Raw genomic sequence first — 26,242 nt, forward strand, 5'->3', positions numbered from 1 at the left:
GAATAGGTCAATTAAGCCATTATGGCAATATGGGGCTCAAATGAAAGGTAGTTGAGAGTAGAAAACGAATTTGATACCCAATTTTGAAGCCAAGTGTTTGGGGGTACGCCCGAAATCACCCCCTAAATTGAACTTGATTTCCGACTATGGCAATATGGAGCTCAAATCAACGGTATTTGGGAATAAAGAACGAATTTGACATCTATTTTCAAGGCAAAGAACACCCCCAAACGTTTCTCGTTTATTTTGAAAAAATCCCCCTGCCTTCAAATTCATTCCTACGCCTCTAAATGACTCTTACAATTAAGCGAAAGTGTTTCACTGACAAACTCCAACACCAAATCTTGGTCAAATCATTATTCACAACGCTTGAATCGCAAAGCGCATGTCTGACACCTTGGTAAGGCACACACACTAAACTCATCTGCCGTGTTTGATATGAAAACCAGACAAAACAAAATACAAAAGAAAATATAAACAAAACCTCCAATAAAGACAATGGCATCTGGGGGCAAACAGTCAACTAGCCAGCCAGCCACTGAGTCCAACCGGGGGGGCCAAAGGAAAAAATAACCGTTTTTCTCATTTGAATAAAGTGGCTAAAAATGGTTTGAATCAATGAGCTTTCTAGCCGAACTTGTGAGATTTTAGCTGTTTTGTACATTTGTTTTCATTCATTCAAAAATGTTTCTCCGTCTTGTTTTTCTTTTCTCGAGGAGAGTTTCATAAACTCTAAAGACAATTCTGTTGGCATTTTATAAAAATAGAAAAACAACAAAAATTATAAACAAAAAAAAATATTTTTATTGACAATTCCGCTCACAGTTGCGCGTAGCCATTGTTTGTTTGATGCCGTTGATTGTTTTAAATCATTTTATAACTTTTGACCTTAATTCCCTGCGATTTGTCAACAAATTTGTGGGTATTTTGCAAAACAACAAATAAACGAACTGAAATATTTTTAGGCAATTTTTTTAATAGCAATTTTTGTTTGAATATTTTGATGAAAAAATAATTTTTCATTGTTTTTCTTTGCAGACTGATGTTATCCATGAACTACGACCCCGATCTATGGACTGTGCCGTGGATTCGGGCGTTTCATTGAACGGTGACAATGGTTGTAGTTCCGATGCTGGTGAAAGTCAGCAGGTAAGTCATCTTTGTTCAACTTTGTTCTATAAGCAGACAATGAAAATTCGTTATTTTCATCAAATTCGTTAGAAGATTAATAGAGGTTGGGGACTTTTTCTAATTCTTTAAAATTTTTAATGGCTACTGTTATGTTGCCCTAGTCTTGAGTCTTATACACCCATTTTCATAACGTATGACTTAGTAGTCAAGAAAAAGCCCAAGATACCGTTTAACATCTTTAATTAATTAGTGCATATAGGGTTGCCCAAAAAGTAATTGCGGATTTTTTAAAAGAAAGTAAATGCATTTTTAATAGAACTTAGAATGAACTTTAATCAAATATACTTTTTTTACACTTTTTTTCTAAAGCAAGCTAAAAGTAACAGCTGATTACTGACAGAAGAAAGAATGCAATTACAGAGTCACAAGCTGTGAAAAAATTTGTCAACGCCGACTATATGAAAAATCCGCAATTACTTTTTGGGCAACCCAATAGTTTATTATTTTGATTCCATTAATCTTTGTACAGGTTAGCCGACACAAAGTGTTACCAAGTTCACACTGGTATATGTGTGAAACTAGAAATGATAGCTGCATGATTTTGGTTTTATTGTCAGCTCATTATATTGCTTACAAGTCACCAAAAGCATTTTCTTCGGAGTTAATTTAAAAAGATAGTTATCCGTGATGGAGTTTAAGTTTAATTGTGTGATTGCGTTTTATTTGGCCGGAAAATCACATCCGGGCTATTGTTGGCGAACTCAAACACCTCAAAGTGGACAAAATGTTTTTGCATTATACCATACATCGCTATAGCGCTTCCAAGCGCAAAAAAGTTAGACTCAAAAGAGCAATGCAACTGCTGCGCAATCGGCTAAATATGGTGAATTTTTAAACACCGTATCGTCTCTCAAGAAAAATTTTCCAACTGAGCAATTTGTATACCCCGAAAAGTATCGTCTCTCAAGAAAAATTTTCCAACTGAGCAATTTGTATACCCCGAAAATTATCGCGTTTACTTAACCGAATGCATGTAAGACAATTTGAGCCTACGAATGGCCGCCTGAAATAAATTTCCATCTCAAGCGATGGTATGGATAGCTATGACCGCCGATGACTGCTATCCAATCGTTTTCATCGAGCCTGGCATCAAAGTTAATGCGACTTATTATCGGGTAAACATTTTGGAAGTTGCTTTAGAGCCGTGGGCATGGAAGCATTACTATCGTAGACCATAGACGTACCAACAAGACTCGGCACCGTCACATAAAGCACGTGGGAGTCAAAATGGCTAAAAAATCGTGTTCATTTGGTTCACACAGTGGCTATCCATTTCGCCAGTTGACAATCCGATATAGTTTTTCTATTTGGATTGTCGACAAAAAAATTTTCCGGTATGGATGCGCGGAAAAAAACTCTCCTAAAGAGGTCTTGCACTGAGGCACGCGGTTTGGACCACGCTATAAAAAGAAGGTCCCTTATCACTGAGCTTAAAACTTGAATCAGACAGCACTCATAGGTATGTGGAATGTTCATGGCCAAACTTTGCTCTGAAGAAACCCATTTTACGAAAAAAAAACCCATTTTACGAGATACCGGAAGATACATTCGTGCAGCTTGCAACTCCTTTTCTTTAGCCAACTCAGATCAATAGTCAAGACAAAAGATGGCCATATGGATCAAAAGTAAATGGATTCTGATGGATTCGGAAACTTTATCTAAAACTGAATAAATTTCTATGAAATTCATCAGAACAGTTATAAAATAAACCTTCGTGCCAAATTTTATAAAGATTCGTTAACAAATTACTAAATTATTGAGTATTATTCAAAATCGGACAAAAATATATTTGGGAGCTATATCTAAATCTGAACCGATTTCTATTAAATTCAACATCAAAACCGGGAGTCATAAAGGAATCCCATATGCCAATTTTCGTGTGAAATGGTAAACAAACGTCCAAATTAACTAAATCTGAAAAATCTATATCTAAATCTGAACCGATTTCTATGAAATTCACCAATAATGTCCAGACTTATAAGAGAATCCCTCGGGCAAAATTTTGTGAGAAACGGTTTACAAATAACGATATAACTGCAATTTTAGTCCAAATCGGACAAACACATATATGGGAGCTATATCCAAATCTGAACTGATTTTTTCCAATTTCAATAGGCTTCGTCTCTAGATCCAAGAAAACGCTTATGCCAAATTTGAAGACGAACGGATGAAAATTGAGACCTTTACTGTGTACACAAATTAAAATGGACAGACGGACAGACAAATAGACCGACAGACAGACGGACACAGCTAAATCGAATCAGCAAGTGATTCTGAGTCGATCGGTATACCTATCAATGAGTCTATCTCTCTTCCTTCTGGCGGTTACAAACAAATTCACTAAGTTATAAAACTCTGTACCACAGTAGTGGTGTAGGGAATAATCATCGATCCGATCGTGATTATACTCGTATCCCAATCATAAATTTTTCAATCGTTCTTCGTGTTGAGTTTTTCAAGCATCGCAGAAGCGACCCATAACTTGATATATTAGCTTCCTTATTAAATCTGCCGATTCTACTTCTTGAGCCTATAAGGGACGTAATTTTTATTCGATTGCGCTAACATTTTGTACAATGATTTTTCTCATGATTTCCAACTGACTTTATTAAATTGTGTTTTAATCGGTATATGCATTGATACTTCTCATTTTCGTTTGAAATATAGGTGAAACGAAATTAAAGATAATATCGATACTATCGATATTTATTTTTAGAAATATCGAAAATATTGAATGTTGCGAGAATCGATAGTATACCAGCTCTACCACCTTCATCTTAGAACTGGCAAAATATCGATGGCTCTATAGATACTATCGATATTTTTTTGTCTGAATATCGATTGATATTTTTCCTAACAATACTATCCGCAAAGTTAATTTTTTTGTAAAATTGAAAAAAAAAATGAGCGAACCGACACTGAATATATCCTTTAAGATACATTTTGCCTATAGAGGGTGCAGTTTTCATCCGATTGGGTTAAAATTTTGTAGAATGATTTCTCTCAAGACTTCCAACTGGCCTTATTAAATGTGGTTTTATTTGATCTGGTCAATGATATTGATTCTATATAAACCGATCTACTGGTTTTAACTTCTCATTATCGTTTTAAATATAGGTGATACGGAATTAACGATAGTATCGATACTATCGATAATTATTTTTAGAAATATCGTAAATATCGAATGTTGCGAATATCGATATTTTGCCAGTCTGTTGTCTACCATCTTCGTTTTCCTTGTAAACAGTAGATTTCAGCTTTCTCTGGGTTAACATTGAGACCCCAGGTCTGCCCAGGCGTGTGCTATCTCAAAGACGCTGTTGGCATTTGTGCATAGCTTATTCGGATCTCTACCCCTTAGTAGTATTATAATATCGTCTGCGTAGCGTTCCTCCTCAGTCAGCTTCCATAATAGGTTAGTTACGGTGACCATCCATAGGAGTGGTGATAAAGTGCTCCCTCTGTGGCGTGCCCTTGCCACTTTCTCCCTTATCTGAGGACCCGGTCCACTCGGTGCAGGTCTTAGGATTGGATCAGTATGTCGGTCACCGCATTGTTAAAATCCCTCTCAATGTCAATTTATACCACCAATGTGTCCGTCTTGACATCGAAGGATTCTTTTATTTTATGTATAACCTCGTGCAGGGCAGGCTCCGATCTTCCATTGACATAAGCAAATTGTTTGTATTTGAGAAGTTCGTTGGATGTCCTACTCTTTATAATGGTATCCACAATACCTTCCATGGTTTTAAGTGGAAAGTACGTAAGGCTTATAGGTCTGTAGGCCTTTGTTGTCGCATAACTTTTCTTGCCAGGCTTTCGGAGTGTATGCAAATCCTAGGCATGCTGTGAAATAGCGGCCATATGGGTCGCCAGGTAGTCCACCTCTTTCTGTAGTAACTCCGGAAATCTTCCATCAGGTCCTGGTGACTTAAATTGTTGATCGAAGCTCCTCAAGTCTACCTTTAACATAAATTCTGTAATCATAAGCCTTCGATCAACCTCACGGTGAGTCCCATCGTATCCTATGGAAAATGAGTTTGCATCAAAAGCCTCAACAACGCTCTTGTCTATGTCGTATACTAACGTTTAAAAATTATAAGTTTTAAATATAAAAATTTTTCAAAAATCATTCATGAAGTGGAAGGAAACGCACGGTTAAAAGTACAAAATAGTACGGAATGGTACTTCCTGAACGGATTGAGCTAAGGCTTATGAACTAGGTGTGCTAAGGGATATATGTACACTAGAGTGTCCCAAAAAACAAAAAGTTTTTTTTTGAAACGCATACGAAATATTATGGTCAACCATAATCCGTGCCGCCACGACGTCCAAAGTTGGATGTAGTGCTTTTTAAGGAAACCAGTTGTTTAGGTCACAGCATGAAATTGTATACATCTCTATGAAATCACAGAACCACGAACTGTATCCTGCACCACTACTGTGGCTGTGATAAAATTTGTAGTTCGTCCCAGAAATGTTTGCTGATTCTGCCTAGCCATGTCAGTCTGTCCCCATATCTTTTCTGTGCTGAAAGTCCGTCTTCCGGTTTTTGAAATTAAGATGGAGATCGAAATCATCACAAAATTTTGCACATATCATTTTTCTAGCCCAACATTCTTTTCCCTATGAAATGGGACAGCCTTTTGTACACCTTGACCCTATTTGTTGTGCGATAAAATTTTTTGTGAAATTCTAATATTTTTGTTCTAAAAAGTGCAAAATAGTACGAAATAGTAGTTTTTTACGGATTCTGCTAAGGCTCATGTACTAAGTGTGCTAAGGGATACGCGTACACCTTGAAAGTATTTGTTGTGCGATAAGAAGATTTTTCTGAAACTCTTACATTTTACCTAAATAAGTAAAAATAAGTACGAAATGGTACTTTCTTGACTAAAAAGTGTAAAATTTGTACTAAAATTTGTACTAAAAAGTGCAAAATAGTACTTTTTTACGGATGCAGCTAAGGCCCATGTACTAAGTGCGCTAAGGGATACGAGTACACCTTGAAAGTATTTGTTGTGCGATAAGAAGATTTTTCTGAAATTCTCACATTTTGGTACTTAAAAGTAAAAATAAGTATGAAATGGTACTTTCTTGACTCTCAAAATGGAGCTACATGTAAAAAAAATTGTAAATTTACCCTTGAACATTCCATTAAGGAAAAGGGGCAAACTTCTCACCTATCAATGAGGGCAGTCCGATTCAAGTTTAAGCTCAATGATAAGGGGCCTCCTTTTTGTAGCCGAGTCCGAACGGCGTACCGCAGTGCGACACCTCTTTTGAGGAGAAGTTTAGCATTGGGAGGGGATAACCACCGCTGAAAATTTTATGATGGTCTCACCAGGATTTGAAGCCAGGCGTTCAGCGTCATAGGCGGACATGCTAACTTCTGCGCTACTGTGGCCTCCGGAGATATATGTACACCTGGAAAAATCTGCTGCACGACTAGAAGGTTTGCGATTCTTACATTGCAAAATATTATGAAATGGTACTTTAATTACGGATTGAGCTTAAGTTCTCAAAATTATGATACAGTTACAACTTGGACGACGACGAAGTTTTTCTGGAATTTTTACAGTTAGATCCTAAAAACTACCAAAAAGATCAGATGGGTTACTTTCTTTACTGAGTTTTCATCACCCAATATGGACTTAAAGAGGTCAGAATATAAATTTAAGGCAACTTGGTCTTGCTTTCAAAGTTTGTTAAGGGAAAAACATTGTACTTTTTGTTGTACCAAGGTAATTGAGTAGGATATAATTATATCCGCTGTATTTTAACATAGCCCCTTGCAGGAATATGAAACCAGAGTTGCTTTCTTTTTCCTTTCCTATATGGTAAATCTCCCAACCACTTATTCAATGGAATAACTTGTCTTTTATGATACATTCATCAGATTCAGATTCTTAGAGTACTACTCTTTGAGAGAATTATTTTTCCTACTCCCTATCGTTATTAACATCTAAGAATTTAAATCGATTTACTTGACCGGTTCATTTTATTGTGTGTTATTATTTTAATTAGTTAAAAAAAAAATTCTTAAAAATAAATTTTCTCTTCTTGCCACTTTTAGGACATGGAAGCCAGACGTTTGAAACGTGGCCATGTACTCAGCGAACTCTTGGAAACGGAGCGTATCTATGTCAGTGAAATGAGTTCAATATTAAAGGTAAGTTTCGCATAGGCCCATCAACCATTAAAAAGTCTGCATTGAAATATTCAACATACACAACATTCTGCGTTATCTCCATATAACCAACGGCTAACCAACGGCTAAAAAATGTAAAAATTCTTGAGTGAATAAATTAGCCCAGAATTTAATTATAGATGTCGACGACTACCGAGAATCAATTAAAATTGCTAATTAATCATCATGAAGCATGAAGTATTCAACTTTCCTTCGCCTCCCCAAAACATAGCGTTGCAACAAAACCTACTTGCCATCATTCAAAACAAAGTGCAACATAATCATAACTTCGTTGATGGTCAGTGAACTACTTAGGCAGCTCTGAACCGCTACATAAATGACCATACTCCGTCAATGTTTCATCCCAACTGCCCGTAATCATCTTTGAGTGTCAGGGCCGAGAAGAGAAAAAGGCGATAAATTAAAAATTCTAGAAACGGTTAAAATGCAAGTTTTCATAAAACAAAAACGATGTACAGAGTTTGTTTGTGCAAATGTAAGAGTTTTGAAAAACAAAAATTTTTGTAAAGCAAATCCACTCCGCACATGAACGCTTATGAATGCAATTAGTGCATTAAATGATTGTTTTTTATTCATTTATTCGAGCAGTGGAGTAGGTAAAAATAGTAATGAACGCTGCTGGAAGGGGCTTATTTAACATAGCCTTTTAAGAAATTAGATCTTAAAATCATTATATATGCGAAATCGTAATTTAATGATTTTTTTCCAAAATTTTACTGTTCAGAAAATTTCTCCTTCTTTTAAAGCCGAGTTCGAATGACGTGCTGCAGTGTGAACCCTCTTTAGAGAAAAGTTTTTACATGGCATAGTACCAGCATAGTTGCCAGCATTAGAAAGGAAAGACCACCGTTGAATTTTTTTCTGATGGTCTCACCAGGATTAGAACCCATGCGTTCAGCGGACGTTAGTGGGGCATGCTAACCTCTGCGCTACGGTGGCCTCCTCGATTTTGGCTATTCTTAGCAAACTCATTCTACTTCCAAAGACATTTTATTTGAAGCCATATTGTGCCTACTTTTGGGTTGTTGTTTGGTAATGAGAGGTTCACCCGAAATTTTTAGTGCAGTATTGTCGCGATCAAGCTTAGCGATCTGGGGGGGTTATTTTAGGTTTGGAGCGGTCCTCTGACACTTGGCCCAAATTTTGATATCAGAATCGAACTCTACTCCGAAATTCCTTTTATATGAGTCGTATATTGTCCCGATCCGTAAACATGTCCGTTAGGGGGGTTAATATGGTAGGGCGTTCCCCCTTGGTAGCTTATTTCCAAATGTTGTTCCCAGAATCGTATTTTTGATTATCTTAAATGGTTTAAACCAAATTTCGCTTAAATCTTTACACCCACCAATGAAAAGCATCGTTTTAAAAATTATTGTTAGGGTTTGCACCCACATAAACCGATCTCCCCATTTGACATCTTGAGCCCCTAAAAGCCGCAGTTGTTATCCGATTTAGCTGACATTTTTCACGTAGGGTTCTGCTATGACTTCCAACAATCGTGAGAAGTATGGTACAAATCGGTGTATAACCTGATATAGCCCCTTATAAACCGATCTCCCGATTTGGTATATCATGCCCCTGGAAGCCTCAATTTTTATCCGATGGGGCTAAAATTTGCCTATAATGTCTTTAAATTGAGTAATCTAGGAAAACAATTTGAAAGCTCTAAACATTTTAGGACTCAGTGGTTCACATTTTGTACATATTTTCCAAAATGCCTGTCATTTTAACTTCAAACTATCATGTTCGAGCCACAAGTTCTCTCGGACAATTAAGCCAGAAACTTGACCCTAAGATTAATGTCAGATCTCTACTACTCTACTCTAGTCATTAAAAGTGGAGCGGGCGACATGGATGGTTGGAATCAAAATTTGTTTCTATATTCCCACTCTATTTCCAAATATATTGATCGGTCTTTATTTCCATTTTGTTTTTTTTTTTTTTTTTTGGATATGACGCCCCAGATGTTAGATTTGTATTATCTCAACAAACTCCTTGAGTACCATAAGGATGTATATCCCAAGCGGAATTGCATACGGACTCTTCGCCCCAAATTTGTATGTCAGTTTTTTACTCTACTTCGAAATACATTTTTTTGACCCTTATTATCCTCACAGATTTAAATGTACGGTCAAAGAGTTTTGAAAATTTGGGCGGGCTCCTAGTAACATGATAACTCTTCCTCCTTTTGCTCTTTAAGTCCGCTCGCTGCATTTTTGCTAAATCTAAATCTGTATATAAAATTTGGGCTATAATAAAGGAAAAAACAATAAACCCTCTTGAATCATCTAAAACGCTTCCAATTTGTGTTATTTTTGTAAAATTTAAAATTTCTGCTCGGCAGAAGTCTTTCTCAGACTGCATACTAGGTTCAGAGTTTTGGGTATGAGCCAGGCGTCCTATGTACATTACAACAAGTTGTAATGTCTGTTTCGTACTCTACTCCTAACTACCCATATCATCCCCATCAGTGTATAAGTCCGCTTGGCGGGGTTTTTGAGTGGGGCATTCCCCCTAGTTGTTTGATATAAATTCTGAATACCGAATTCGTGATCTTGCGTAACTACAAAGTTGGAAACCAAAATTCGTTTAAATCGAAACCCCATCTCTGAGATATTTAAGGGGGAAGATCTTTTCCCCTTCAGATATTAAAGCGGAAATAAAAATAAGTTCTTTTTTATGTAAGTTTCTTACTCTAGTTCCAAATACCTTTCATTTAAATCCCACATAGGCCCCATTGGCTTGTATCTCGGCTCTTTAGGATTTTTGGTGGGGTCGTTTGGTCCATTCATCCCAATTTTTTAATACCAAATTCATGTTCTCGAGTATACTATAAGGATGGAAACCAAAATTTGCTTATATGGAATAACCTACCTCCGAGATATAAAAGGGGGAGAATCCCCTCCCCTTCGAATATTTTGGCAAAAAAAAAAACTAGTAACATTTTAAATGTCAGTTTCATACTCTAGCCCCAAATTCCTGTCATTTAAGTCGCATATTATTCCCATCGGAACACAAGTCCGCTCGTCGGGATTTTTGGGTGGGCCGTTTTCGCCTAGTTCCTTAACCCGTAGTTTGAATGTTTGTTCTTGAGTTACTAAAAGGCTGGAAAACAACATTTTCTTAAATCGAATACCCACCTCCGATTTATATAAACGGAACCATCCTTTCTCCTTTAACCATTTAGGCGAAAACAAAATTTGATAAAGTTTTTTAACCTGTGCCATTTCTAGTCAGAAATACATATTGTCCACAAGTCCGCTCGGCTTGCTTTTTGGTTGTGGCGTTTTGGCCTAGTTGCTTAACCCCAATTTTGAATAGCAAATTCGTGTTCTTGGATTACTTTAAGAGTGAAAACTAAAATTCACTTAAATCCATCGACCCTTATCCGAGATATGTAAGGGGGAATATTCTCTCCCCTTCTATAAATGGCAATGACCAAAATCGTTCGTTTTTGATGTCAATTTCATACTCCAGCCCCAAATTCTTTTCATTTAAGTTCCATAATGCTCCCATCGGTCTATATTCACTAGTTGAGATTTTTTGGTTGGGGCTTTTCTCCCAGTTGCTCAACCCCAATTTTAAATACCAAATGTCTTCGCTTAAATCGAACATCCCACCTCTATGATATATAAGGTAAGGATCTTCTGCCCTTCAAATATTTCGGTAAAAACCAAAATTATTAAAATTTTATGTGTCAGTCTCATTCTCTTGGGACAAAATCCTTTCATCTAAGAGCTATATTGCCCTCATCTGTCTACATCTGGGTTGGGCGTTTGCCCTTATTTTATATCAACCTTAATTTTGGTCGCCGAGGTAGTAATGCAACCCCACAATGAAGGGGCTCGAAGCCATGATCTTACAATCGTCCGCATAAGATACGATCACGATCCGTTTGTAGAGTGTGGAATAAAGGATAGCTAGAAGTGCCGGAAATATCACCCCAAAGTGGGAGCTCCCCAAGTTTCTACGGAGCTTCGACTTCTTGTCTCTAAATTCCTCAAACGACTAGTCACTAGGCAGATAATTTGTAATTCAACATTTAAGGCCCGGCTGCAGAGAAGTGTTTACAAAGTCCTCATAAAGCGTGGAATGATTGGCCGTATCGAAAGCTTTCGGGAAGTCCAAAGCCATGAAAACTGTCCTTTCGCATGGCCTGATCTGATTTAAACCACAGTTAATTGTGTAGTGATGGTATGTAGAACAGGCGTCGTGCTATGCAAACTACAAAATCCGTGGCTGGTGCTCAGCAAACGGAAATCCTTTATATTGGCTCTAGAGGAAAAGACCTTGAGGCGTCTTGGCTATTAGCAAGAGAAGGGATATCGGTCTGTACTAGAGCTAGCAAAATATCGTTGGCACTATCGAATTATTTTTTTTTGGTCTGAATATCGGTTAATATTTTTCCTATCGATATTTTTGGTAAAGTCAAATTTTTTTTGCAAAACTGAACAAAAATTAGAGATCCGACACTGAATGTGTCCTATAAGACACATTGCGCCTAAAGAGGGCTCAATTTTCAACCGATTGATGACTTCCAACTGACTTTATTAAATATGGTTTTATTCGGTCTGTGCATTGATATTGCTTCTATATAAATCGATCGCCCGATGTTTATAATTTCGTTTGAAATATATGTCATCGGAAATTAACGATGGTATCGATAATATCGATATTTATTGTTTGAAATATCGAAAACATTGAATGTTATGATTATCGATAGTTTGCCAGCTCTAATCTGTACAGCGCCATTTTATTCAGGTCCAATATTAAAAAAAATTGGAAAAATATTTACAAACAAAATTTGGTCAAAATTTTCCAATCATTGAGCTCGACTCGAAAGAGAAACAAACGAAAATTGTGAAGTTTATTGATCTTTGACCTAACAGGCAAAAAAAATCAAAATTTTAATTGTTTTGCAATTTTTCTCAACATTTTATTTTCATAGAACATTTCGTCAAAATTTTTTTTGATAGAAATTTTTTTAATACTTTTATTTTCACAGCGATTTTTTTCAAAACTTTATTTAAATAGACAATTTATGAAAAAATGTTCATGGGAAACTTGAAAAATTTTGTTTTCAAAAAAAAATCAAAATTTTAATTTTTAAAAGTTTTTTTTATATGTCAGTTCTATGTTTCAAAATTTTATTTTTTATAAAAAATTTTACAAAATTTTGTTTTCTTTCCCCTTCTTCCAACGCCTCTGTTTTTATAGAAGATACATATCTCACAATCATCCACAACTAACTAAAAGAAGAATATTTTATGATTCCAACTTCTCTCCCATTGAGATAGATGATGAATTTGATCATCATCATCAAAATGTTAAGCTTTGGGTGTTGAATGGAATGGATGGTTGATGATTTATTAGAAGTCAGTTTAGTACGTTAAGCGAAAGAAAAACCTCAACGTGGACTTTTGCAAAGATTCGCTTTAGGAAAGTTGAGCATTTGCAATAATCCATTGAAGAAAGATAGTCTGACGGACGCTTTGTGCAGTTACCAAGGAATCGCAACTCAAACACAAGTCTAAAAACGCCTAACAAAAAATGCGTTATGGAGGCTATGATTTGCAAAAAGCTTCCAAGGCAACAACAGCAACTCCCTCCCAATCGGGGTCATTTCATTTGCGTAAAGTTCAGAATACCGCCTGCCTAATCATGGAGAAGGTCAATACCAAAATACATCATTCGCTAAGGAAAATCTATACGGCAAAAGCTTTGCATGAAAGCTCAGGACGAAATTCGCCCATATCATTTCGAGGATCACTTTTCGATGCTGACAGTTCAACGGGTTGTGAACAGGGCCAAGTGGCTGCAGTGCGTTACACGGAAAATGATTTTCGTCCTCATTTTGATTTGAACGAATGCAAAGATCAGCACAACTATATATTCGGCACCAATTTCTATAACTTTTCGGCCCGCAATATGTTGAATGGCAAATCGACTATAAAGATTTTAAATACCTTCAAAGAAATTGAGGAGAGTACTTCATTGGAATCCATAAAGTCGGCCAGAAATAGTTTACAGCGTCTGAAAGATGAACGTAAGACTATATTCAAGGAGCTGCTGGAGCTTTCTAGCTGCGATGAGTCACTGGAATTTCGTTTGGTCAAGGACTATTTGGAGTGCAATTCGTATTCGGAGATAGAAAATGATACCGAATTCAAGGAATATCTGGCTAGGAAGAATTACTCGGATATTTTGAATTATTTGGTGGATGATTGCAATGAGCCCAGAAGTCTTATGTCCATATCCTCCTCAGTGGCCAGAGCCCAATCGGCCTTGGGCAAGAACTCTTTGAACAGCCTTAAATTGCTCTCCACACCCAAGTCTTTGAAGGAGCCCAAGCGCACCCCACAATTGGAGAGTTTGGTCTGCACCACCTGTCGTACTTCGCAGGGCAAATATTCGCCCTGCCCTCCTTCATATGAGAGCACCCTTAAAGCTCCCAAATATCGAGAAACACACAAAATTTCGGAAAAAACTAAAAGCACCAACTTTTTCTCAAATTCCTATCGTGAAATTTTGAAATTTTGTCAAGAGTTTTTTGAGGAAAGTTTCTCGCAAAACAACTTTGAAATGCCCAAATTCACTTTCAACAAATTCAAGGAGCAAAAATATGAACAAATCCTAAAGGAATTTGTGCAACATCAGGGCTATAGCGAAGTCGGGGAATATGTGGAGGATAAATTTGGCCAATTCATAGAACATGAGCTGAGCAAGTACTGCTGCAACCGACAGAGATCATCATCACCCAGCAGCAAAGATTCAAATCAGCAGTCGTCTGAGGGAGATTATACTTCGGAATGTGTAAATGTTGTTTAGTTATTAAGATTTGTATATAACGATTTTTGGTATTTTTTTTATTTCTCTTTTTTTCTATTTTAGGGTTATTGTGATCAAATGCATTCGGAAGAGATGATCCATTTGGTACCGGCCAGTCTGCAGGGCAAAGAAGATATCCTTTTTGGCAATCTTCATGAGCTCTATACATTTCACAATGATGTTTTTCTCAAGGATTTAGAGAATTGTATATCCACCACGGAACTGGTGGCATTATGTTTTGTACAAAGGGTAAGTTCCAAAACAAAAAAAAAATGTTTTCTATTCTCTTTGAGGTACCAAAAAATCCATTTTCCTTTTTCTCATTTTCTTTTCTTTCCATTACAGCGTGATACTTTCTATCGTTTATACTCGTTTTACTGCCAAAATATACCGCGTTCCGATCGTTTGCGTGAAACGCTCGTCGATACCCATCTCTTCCTGCAAGAATGCCAAAAACGTTTGGGTCACAAATTACCCCTCGCCGCGTATCTCTTAAAGCCCGTTCAGCGTATAACCAAATACCAGCTGTTACTTAAGGATTTGTTGCGTTTCAGCGACAATGGCAGTTGTACCAAAGAATTACAAAAGGCTTTGGACTGTATGCTCATTGTGCTGAAGTGTGTCAATGATTCAATGCATCAAGTAGCTATAACGGGTTTTCCGGTAAGTGTGCCGCAAGATTTTTTTATTGACTTCATGGAAAACAGAATTTTGTATGGAATTTTCTTTTTTGTGTTTTTCATTGCAGACCGATTTATCTCAACAAGGCGAGTTATTGTTGCAAGATTCATTTCAAGTTTGGTCTGAGTCGAAAAAGGACATACGTCTGCGCATAAAACCCCAACAAAGACATATATTTTTATATCAAAAATCTATGCTATTTTGTAAGCAAACTTCGAAACCGGGCCACAATAAGAGCACCTATCAGTTCAAGCATTATCTAAAGGTAAGTTGAGAAAGAAAATCAAATCATATTTTTATACCCTACACCACTATTGTCGTAAAGGGTATTATAACTTAGTGAATTTGTATGTATGTAACAGCCAAAAGGAAGAGAGATATACCCATTGATAAGTATACCGATCGACTCAGAATCACTTTTTGATTCGGTTTGGCTATGTCCGTCTGTCTGTCTGTCCATATTAATTTGTGTACAAAGTATAGGTCGTATCCGATCGTCTTCAAATTTGGTACAGGCACGTTTTTTGGCCTAGGAACGTTTTTGGCACGTTTTTGAAAAAACCGGTTCAGATCTGGATATAGCTCCCATATATATATTCGATTTTCATGGGTTTATCGATAAGTTACCAACTCTAGTATAGAAGCATGGACCAACCGACAGAATAATACTCGAGAAAGTTTATATAAAGGTTGACTTTGTTTACCTATTATCTTTTTAGCAACACTGGTTTAAACAGCTCACGCACATTTCGTGTTCTGTTTCACTGTCAACCATCTTCAGTTTGGTCTATTATTTAACCATGAATCGTCTTACAAATGAACAACGCTTGCAAATTATTGAATTTTATTAGTCGAAAGTCGACTTTGGCGAATAGAGTGACTCATGGAAGAACAAGCATTGGCAAACTATCGATAATAGCAATATTTGATATTTCAAATAATAAGTATCAATAATATCGATACCATCTTTAATTTCCCATCACTTAAATATCAAACGAAAATAGGAAGTAAAAATCAGATCAATCAGAATATCAATCAAAAAGAATATCAATGCACAGACCGAATTAAATCAAATTTAATAATAATAATAATAATAATGAAAATTGCGCCATCTATATGCGCAATGTACCTTATAGGAGACATTTAGTGTTGCATCGCCGCAAATTGAATAAAAATAAATATCAATCGATATTCAGAAAGGTGAATGTGCTCTTGGAAGAACGGAGATAAGAAAAGGGGAATGGATTGGCGAATTGTGTGGCTAATGGAAGGACGGAGGAAAAAAGTCGAACTGTTACGAATGGTTATAAAGGGTGATTTTTTTGAGGTTAGGATTTTCATGCATTAGTATTTGACAGATCACGTGGGATTTCAGACATGGTGTCAAAGAGAAAGATGCTCAGTATGCTTTGACATTTCATCATGAATAGACTTACTAACGAGCAACGCTTGCAAATCATTGAATTTTATTACCAAAATCAGTGTTCGGTTCGAAATGTGTTCATTCACCGTAACGTTGCGTCCAACAGCATCTTTGAAAAAATACGGTCCAATGATTCCACCAGCGTACAAACCACACCAAACAGTGCATTTTTCGTGATGCATGGGCAGTTCTTGAACGGCTTCTGGTTGCTCTTCACTCCAAATGCGGCAATTTTGCTTATTTACGTAGCCATTCAACCAGAAATGAGCCTCATCGCTGAACAAAATTTGTCAAAATTTGAACACATTTCGAACCGAACACTGATTTTGGTAATAAAATTCAATGATTTGCAAGGAAAGGAAAGGAAAGGAAAGGAAAGGAAAGGAAAGGAAAGGAAAGGAAAAGAAAGGAAAGAAAAGGAAAGGAAAGGAAAGGAAAGGAAAGGAAAGGAAAGGAAAGGAAAGGAAATGAAAGGAAAGGAAAGGAAAGGAAAGGAAAGGAAAGGAAAGGAAAGGAAAGGAAAGGAAAGGAAAGGAAAGGAAAAATAGTGTTGCGATTAGACGGACGATAGAGGATATTGCTATAGACGGGTGGAGCAGTCAATAGAGGAACGGCTGTAATAGGCTGTAGTCGGGAGAGGACAGGTTTTGAACCGAAAGATCGTAAAGAAACGAATGGAGACATAAATACATTGATGAATGCAGGGTCCAATAGACTGTTCAATGGAATAGGAAAGGAAAGGAAAGGAAAGGAAAGGAAAGGAAAGGAAAGGAAAGGAAAGGAAAGGAAAGGAAAGGAAAGGAAAGGAAAGGAAAGGAAAGGAAAGGAAAGGAAAGGAAAGGAAAGGAAAGGAAAGGAAAGGAAAGGAAAGGAAAGGAAAGGAAAGGGAATGAAAGGAAAGGAAAGGAAAGGAAAGGAAAGAAAAGAAAAGAAAAGAAAAGAAAAGAAAAGAAAAGAAAAGAAAAGAAAAGAAAAGAAAAGAAAAGAAAAGAAAAGAAAAGAAAAGAAAAGAAAAGAAAAGAAAAGAAAAGAAAAGAAAAGGAAAGAAAAAAAAAGAAAAGAAAAGGAAAGGAAAGAAAAGAAAAGAAAAGGAAAGGAAAGAAAAGAAAAGAAAAGAAAAGAAAAGAAAAGAAAAGGAAAGGAGATAGAGAGGAGAGGATTGACAGCCGAGAATAGGAACGCGTAAAATTATGGTTAGAGAAACGATTGGGTATAGATATATCTATTGGGTTGCTCAAAAAGTAATTGCGGATTTTTCATATAGTCGGCGTTGACAAATTTTTTCAACGGCTTGTGACTCTGTAATTGGATTCTTTCTTCTATCAGTTATCAGATGTTACTTTTAGCTTGCTTTTAAAAAAAGTGCACGAAATTTTGTTTACAATTGTTTGTTTGGCGTCAATTTTAATATGGAGCCCACAAAGGAGCATTTTCGTCATATTTTACTTTATTATTTCCTTAAAGGAAAAAACGCGGAGCAGGTTGCTAAAAAGTTACGAGATGTGTATGGTTATAAAGCCTTAAAAGGAAGACAGTGTCAAAATTGGTTTCGCAAATTCCGTTCTGGAAGATGAGTCACGTTCAGGTCGGCCAAATGAAGTTGATGATGACCAAATCAAGTTGTTGATGAGCAAATCAAAGCATTAATTGGATCGTCATGTAATTTAGCGTGAGATAGGAGAGAAGTTAAATATACCAAAATCAAAATCATTATCACATAAAAAGTCTTGGACTGGTGAAAAAGCTTGATATTTGGGTACCACATGTATTGAAAGAAATTCATTCAATCAACGCTTGTGATATGCACCCTAAACGCAATGAATTCGATCCGTTTTAAAAACGAATCATAACTGGAGATGAAAAATGTATTATTTACAACAATGTTAGTCGAAAACGATCATGGTCCAAGCATGGTGAACCAACTCAAAGGCTGATATCCACCAAAAGAAGGTTATGCTGTCTGTTTGGTGGGATTGGAAGGGTGTGGTATATTTTGAGCTGCTTCCAAGGAACCAAACGATTAATTCGGATGTTTACTGTCAACAATTGGACAAATTGAATACAGCCATCAAGGAGAAGCGACCAGAATTGGTCAATCGTAAAGGTGTAATATTCCACCAGGACAACGCTAGACCGCACACATCTTTGGTCACTCGCCAAAAACTGAGTGAGCTTGGCTGGGAACTTTTGATGCATCCACCATATAGCCCTGACCTTGCACCATCAGACTACCATTTATTTCGATCTTTCCAAAACTCCTTAAATGGTAAAACTTTCGGCAATGATGAGGCTATAAAATCGCACTTAGTTCAGTTTTTTGCAGATAAAGGCCAGAAGTTCTGAGCGTGGAATACTAAATTTGCCAGGAAGATGGCAAAAGGTTATCGAACGAAATGGCAATTATATATTTGATTAAAGTTCATTCTAAGTTTTATTAAAAATGCATTTACTTTCTTTTAAAAAATCCGCAATTACCTTTTGAGCAACCCAATATTTGGATAGGTGAAAGCACTAATAGAGGGGTCGATGGATAGACATGAAAAAAGGTAAGGAAATAAAACATAATGGGATTGAACAGATGAGATGCAAAAAATGCATAGAGTTGCGGATGGAAGAACAAGTAGAGGAAACAATACTGATGAATATATTTGAGAGTGATGGGTGAGTTTTATTACAAATGGGTAAAGGCACAAATGGAATGCTAATAAAAACAGATAGATTGCTATAAGGATCGTACGACGTGACAAAGAGATTAAATGGAAAAAATAAAGATAAAAGAACGTAACGTATAAGTCTGTCATTTGTGAATTGACAAGTGAAATGTACGATATGTATATGGGAATAGCTGATGTATAATCATAATAATATAATGATGTATAATCCAGATTATGCGCATAATGGTGGGCCTTCAAAGTTAGTCACAACGGCGCTACAAAAATTTGTTCGGGCCGCCAAAAGCGAATGTGTGTTCCGATTTTCATTCATAAATGGAAATAGAACAGAGAGGTGTCCAGATTAAATAAACTTTTTTGCCCACATGGCATATAATCTGGATAACCCCTCAGCTATAACCATACACAATTTCGTGAAGATATCGTTATCCGTTCACAAATGGCAGACTCATTTTCACAAATTTTTTATGCCATCCCACTGTGCGTCGTATCATGGTTTGTGTGTGGTAGCCTCTGGTTTTTATTTTCCATTGTATACACATTGTATACAATTTTTCGATCATAACACTCCTCTTGAAAGAAAAATAAGCACATCATGAAAAAAATAAAAAAATTATTGTCCTCAATATAAAGGTTTTACAAAACTAAACCTAAAGATGTCAAATATCCAACTTTCCAAGGAATACATTTTTTTACGTGATATTAGGGAGTCCTTAACTGATGGTCTTTTTAAATATCTTTGATTGAGAGCTTAAATATCGTTGAAGGTTATGGACTTTACAAATAGGAGTATCCTCTTGTATCCTTATATTAAAAGTACTACAAAATACTTAATTTCCCATGAACAAAGGACATATTAAAACTAAATACAGTAAATTTAATAAAAGGATTTTCCGAAATAAATATTATGAGTCATTTTTAAAGTAAAATAAGATTTATTCAGCGAGCGAAATTCAAAATGAAACATAGCGACTTGAATTTAATCATTTTATGATTCTTATTTTGAAGTTTTGCTTCTTTGGAGAGAAATTCTTTAATCTCAGTAATTTTATTCCCAAGAATCGGTATATCAGCCTGTTGCTTTCCCAACATTTCTTACCTTATTTGCTTTTCCCTTATTTTCAGATGTCTCAAATCGGTCTAACCGAATCCGTGCGCGGTGACACAAAACGTTTTGAAGTTTGGTTACAGGGTCGCCAGGAGGTACACACCCTGCAGGCGCCCACACTCGACATCAAAAACAAATGGGTGGCGGAAATCAAAAAGGTACTACTCACCCAACTGGAGGAATTGAAGGGGGAAAAAATCAAACAATATGGTCTTAACCATCGGGGTCTGCGACAAACCACCTCATGGGATACACCCAATATACTGTATGGCCCCTCAGGGCGAACCATAAGTTGTGATGCCTCTTCGGAATCGTCAAATCGCAATTCGAATTGTAGTAGCAGTGATGATAACTGTACCACAATTGGAGGTTTGCCTTTAAGTTCGAATGGCTCCCTGATATCGGGCATAACCATTAACTCAACAGCATCAACGACGGGGACAGATAAGGAACACAATGAGGCATGTGGTTGGAGTTCGGATTATTCAAATAGTGAGGATGAAATGTCAACGGCAGATGATAATAGCAGTACACCGGTAAGTGGAGGTTTTTTTCTAATTTGTTCTTTATTTTCCTATGACTAAAATTTAAAAATTCAATTTTGGAACAAAAGACTTTTTAAAATTTTATTGTATTGGATCAATTATTAAAACTCCTCTCTTCCAATTGGTTTTTGGGTTAGTTGAGTTGAAAGCAAAATTAATTATCCAAATTTTTAAACTCTCCCTTTCTTCTTTTATTTATTTATTTTATTTTGTTTTTACATGTTTTAATTCATTTGTCTTGTTTTTTTTCTCCATGTTTTTTGGGTTCTCTTTTTTTATTTCCATGCACCAAATAAAAAAAATACAACACTTCATTCTAAATACTCAAAAAAAAAAATGAAATATGATCCCAATTATGTCCCTCTACGCAACCAAAAAAAAATAAAACCAAAACGCAACGTACCAAATCCATAACCAAAATTTCAACTCAAACTCTGGTGTCTGTATGTCTTGTGATTTTAAATCTAATCCTTACCACTTATGTGTGTGTGTGTGTGTGTACGTATGTGGTATGTTTGTAAAAATACATATATATTGCGAATTTTGTAGCGTTTCATAAATTCCCTTGCACCGTGGTCGAATAGTAACAGCACCCACACCACTACAACAACTCCGAGTAATGGTCATCATAATAATCATCCTTCGAACCATAACCACAACCAGAACCAAAACCACAATTATCAACACCACCACCACAACCAAAACCACCATCCGCAACCACTTGACAATAGTTCTTCATATCCTCGCAATAGCAAATCCAATTCAAAATTCTATGTTTCCGTTGAGCATTGAGCTCTGAGTTCAAAGTTCTGTGTCCCCTACTGCAGAATAAATCTCAAATTAAAACCAAAACCCAAAATGAGAACCAGAACTAATCTTCCAGTGCAATATTCTTAAATTTAATCTGCATATATCGTATATATATAAAAAATACATTAAGAAAGTTGAACCTTTACAGCTTGAAATTGTTTTTAGATAAATCTTCAAGTACAATTTATCTCTAAAAAATTGTGTTGAGTGTAAAAAGATAGTCGCATTAGTTTAGCTTCTCAAAAGGATTTTTTTAAAGTGTTTTTCTTCATCACTTATAAAAATCACATTTTTAATTTATTGAAAACATAAGACAGCTGATAATAATTTCAGACTTTTGTAAATATCAATACTTTAATGTAAAAAAAAAAATAAAAAATTTAGTTAATAAAAGGAAAAGACAAAACGTTATTAATTTTTTAAACTTTACAGGATCCCATTTAGGCGAACACAAATGGCATAAAAAAGTAAAATGTCGGCTGTAGATTAAATTTAACAAGTAAAGAGGTACTAAGTCCAGCTGGGCCGTATCATGGGAAATTTCTGCCAAATCAAGCAAATATTGAAGCTTCTTGGGACCGTAGAAGACTAATCGGGAGATAGGTTTATATGGCAGCTATATCAACTTACAGACCAATTTAGACATCCGTTAAAGGTCTTAACAGAACTACGTGCAATATTTCTGCCAAATCTTGCAATAAATGCGGGCTTCAAGAGTTCAAGATCTCAGATCTGGAGATCGATTTATAGGGCAGCCAGATCAGGTTATACATCGATTTCGACCAAACTTGCCATGTATATTGAAAGTCATAACAGAACACGTGGAGGCCACCGTAGCGCAGAGGCCATCAACAAAATTTTCAGCGATGGTTTTCCCCTCCTAGTGCTGGCAACATTTCTGAGGTACTATGCCATGTAAAACTTCTCTCTAAAGAGGTGTCGCACTGCAGCACGGCGTTCGGACTCGGCTATAAAAAGGAGGACCCTTATCATTGAGCTTAAACTTGAATCGGACTGAGTGAGTGAGTGCAAACTTCCCACATTGATATGTGAGAAGTTTGTCCCTGTTTCTCAATGGAATGTTCATGGATAAGTTGGCATACCAATGGCAGGCTCATTTATTATCCGGTTTCGCTGGAATTTGGAACAGCCCGAATTATGTTTTGATATAGCTGCCATATAGACCAATTCTCAGAATTAACTTTTTCGGTTCTTGAATGGCTAATTTGAAGTCTGTAGACTTCTTGGCATCCATCCGCAATGATAATGGTCTAGATCGAGTCATGTTTGGGTATAGCTGCCATATAGACCAATTCCCAGTATTAACTTCTTGTGTTCCCGAATGGTTAATATTGCCTCGGCTTTCAACGCAATATACTTAATATAAGTCTGTAAACTACAAGTAAAGAAGTTATGGGAACGATTTTAAAATTTTTTGGTGATTATAATACTGGGAACCATGGTAAATAATTTAAGCAACAATAGATATTTGGAAATGGAGGCCACCGTAGCGCAGAGGTTAGCATGTCCACCCATGACGCTGAAAGCCTGGGTTCGAATCCTGGCGAGACCACCAGAAAAAATTTCAAGCTGGCAACATTTGTAAGGTAATATGCCATATAAAACTTCTCTCTAAAGCGATACCTTTTTAGAGGCATGCCATTCGGACTCGGCTATAAAAAGCAGGACTGCACTCATTGAGAAGTTTGCCTCTGTCCCTTAGTAGAATATTCATGGGTAATATTTGCAAATTTGCATTTGCAGATATTTGGCAGTAAAACTTTTTCGTTCAAAAAATTCATTTTGTAAAACGTCTCTTTTCATTGGGGTGTGTAGATTTTCTGTTCCATTGTATATCCAAGGTGGCGGGTATTCAACAGAGAACAGCAGCAAGCCACATTAAAAGTGAGTGCACCTTATAGACATGAAGCGAATGGCACGCTCACACCTTATACCAGCATTTGTTGTTAACGCTTACGACACTCAATGACCAAAACATAAAATGCTCCTTTAAATTCGTTGAGCTATTATAAATGTTTTTACCGATGAGCATAAAATGATTGGCAATCATATTTTGCATTTTAAGCAATACGGATAATGATTCACATTGGGCGCAACTGATAATGTCCATTCCTCTGCTTGCTTTGGCATCATATGGCACTCATCTGAGTGGGGTTCATTTACACACAACACACGATGTCCGTCAACCAAAATTAAAAATCACATCCACTGAACGATTACCAAAACGTTCGTACATCTCTCGCTCTATTGTATATGTGCGTGTGTTTCTAGCTTACTTTGTTTTTATGGGGCATGCGATACAGACAATTGTTTTGGTCAAAGTTGCTATTGAGTGCTAAATTTTGGGTCTCGTGGTATCCAAAATTGGGCCCAGCCGCACATAAAGCCGTTTTACTTGTTTTGTCCTACTGTTCCAAATATGGGAACAATATTAAACATTTTTTTAGGGGTAAATTAAAAAATATTGAAAAAATTAAAATAAATTTTATGATTATAGCCGTATGCACAAAACTTAAAGAAGCCTTAATATATGTTTATTTGACATCTCTATAAAGGAAATTTGTCAAATAAATCTATTTCTAATCTACATTAAGTTTTGTGAATACCGGTGTAAGGATATAAAGCCACATTTTACCTCTTTATGCCCATGGAATATGCTAATGATCCATCAAATGACTTCGTTTCAAAGAAATCACATTTTTTACCCATGTTGCTCTCTCCACCAAAGAACAATTAACAGTTATTTACAATTTCTTAGAAATTTTCTATTACATGTAAATTAAATGTTTGTTAGGATACATTCGAAATTCCTGCACCATTCAATGTTTTGCATTTAAAATGTTTGTGTTTAAATACGAATTGCTTGCTATTGTTTTCAAAACAAAAATTCGAAATACTGACTCTGCAAATGAAATAATAAAAAAAAACGAAGAAAAGTTATCATTAAATATTTTCTATGATTTTTGTGGTTTTCTCTTTCAACTACAAAGACAAACTCTGAACATATGTTCGACATCACATTTTAAGCATCTCTAAATACCATCAACAGCACCATGACCATCATCCAAAAACATCGTCTCTAAATCTACCTTACAAAGAGTAATATGGCAAAAAATGCATAAAAAATTTAAACCGTATAATAAAAAAACCCTAAATAATATCCCACATCAACGTCATCCCAAATTCACTTAAAGGATCTCCTGACAAAATTTCAATTCAATTTACTCTACTTCCACTTCGACGTACGTAAGTTTTATTTGATTTTCTTAGAAACGAAAAAAAGAATAAAAAACCAAAAATTATTAACAAATATAACAAAATTGTTTGGTTTTTATAGAGTGTTGCCATAACCACCACGATATATGATGAATATCTTTCTAATGCCGTAGCATATAAAGTTCCTCATTAACTTTAATATGAATTATAACAGCAACCCTTTTAAGTAACTGCCTGACATGTGTGCAAGCCCCTTTGACCCCCATCAACCCCCCTCTATGAACAACACCACACCCCACTCACAATTGTTATAATATTCTATTAAGTATTTCTAATTCAATAAACCCAATCACTAATTATAAAATCTCACTTGAGTTTGGTTTGAAATTAACACTGATATAATAAAACACTTGGCTCAGCTATTTCATAATACTATTTTGCACATTCACAATAGAGATTTAAATCTTAAAACCTTTCACGATTTACTGTAAATAAACAAAAGAGTTGATATTGTAATGGGAATTTGGAAAATATGTAAAATGTACAATACTTATATACATAATAACAGTTATTTAATTAAAAACAAGTAAAAAGGCGTTAAGTTCGGCCGGGCCGAACTTTGGATACCCACCACCTCGGGTATATATGTAAACCACCTTTCATCAAAATCCGGTGAAAACTGCATACCTTATGTCCCATAGCAGTTATATCGAAATTTCGAAGACCCTGACACAACGCACTGTCCCAAATTTCGTCGAAATCGGACAATAAATGCGCCTTTTATGGACCCAAAACCCTTTAATCGAGAGATCGGTCTATATGGCAGCTATAATCAAATCTGGATCGATCTGGGCCAAATTAAAGAAGAACATCGAAGAGCCTAATACAACGCACTGTCCTAAATTGCGGCGAAATCGGACAATAAATGCGCCTTTTATGGCCCCAAAACCTAAAACAGAGAGATCGGTCTATATGGCAGCTATATATAAATCTGGACCGATCTGTGTCATGTTTCAGCAGTGTGTCAATGGTCTCAACTTAACTCACTGCCCCAAATTTCGGCGAAATCGGGACAATAAATGCTCCTTTTAAGGACCCAAAACCTTAAATCGAGAGGTCGGTCTATATGGCAGCTATATTCAAAACTGGACCGATTTGGGCCAAATTAAAGAAGAACATTTGAATGTCCTAACACAACGCACTGTCCCAAAATTCGGCGAAATCGGACAATAAATGCGCCTTTTATGGCCCCAAAACCTAAAACCGAGAGATCGGTCTATATGGCAGCTATATCCAAATCTGAACCGATCAGGGCCAAATTGAAGAAAGATGTCTGACGGCCAAATTTCAGCCAAATCGGATAGTAAATGTGGCTTTTATGAGCCTAAGACCCTAAATCGGAGGATCGGTTTATATGGCAGCTATATCCAAATCTGGACCGATCTGAGCCAAATTCGAAATTTCAGATAGTGAGTTGTGTTAGGCCTTTCGACATGCCTCTTTTATTTGGCCAAAATCGGTTCACATTTGGATATA

General features: G+C 36.2%; 1 protein-coding gene across 13 annotated transcripts in view; it reads left to right on the forward strand.

Moving 5' to 3' along the window:
• The window catches only part of LOC106089108 (guanine nucleotide exchange factor DBS), a 352,997-nt gene that overhangs the window by 317,176 nt on the left and 9,579 nt on the right, over window positions 1-26,242 (forward strand). For 10 of the 13 annotated variants that reach the window (XM_059370338.1, XM_059370337.1, XM_059370335.1 and 7 more), the window contains 6 exons: window positions 1,039-1,149; window positions 7,268-7,363; window positions 14,294-14,479; window positions 14,576-14,893; window positions 14,979-15,176; window positions 20,132-20,650. In XM_059370338.1, coding sequence (XP_059226321.1) covers window positions 1,039-1,149; window positions 7,268-7,363; window positions 14,294-14,479; window positions 14,576-14,893; window positions 14,979-15,176; window positions 20,132-20,650 — 1,428 coding nt within the window. Of the gene's footprint in view, window positions 1-1,038; window positions 1,150-7,267; window positions 7,364-14,293; window positions 14,480-14,575; window positions 14,894-14,978; window positions 15,177-20,131; window positions 20,651-21,208; window positions 21,615-24,480; window positions 24,737-26,242 lie in introns of those variants that run through there. The other 3 variants (XR_009398579.1, XR_009398580.1, XM_013254877.2) reach the window with 3 other exon arrangements.

The sequence above is a fragment of the Stomoxys calcitrans genome, chromosome 5, assembly GCF_963082655.1.
Source record: "Stomoxys calcitrans chromosome 5, idStoCalc2.1, whole genome shotgun sequence".
In the NCBI taxonomy this organism is placed as follows: domain Eukaryota; kingdom Metazoa; phylum Arthropoda; class Insecta; order Diptera; family Muscidae; genus Stomoxys; species Stomoxys calcitrans.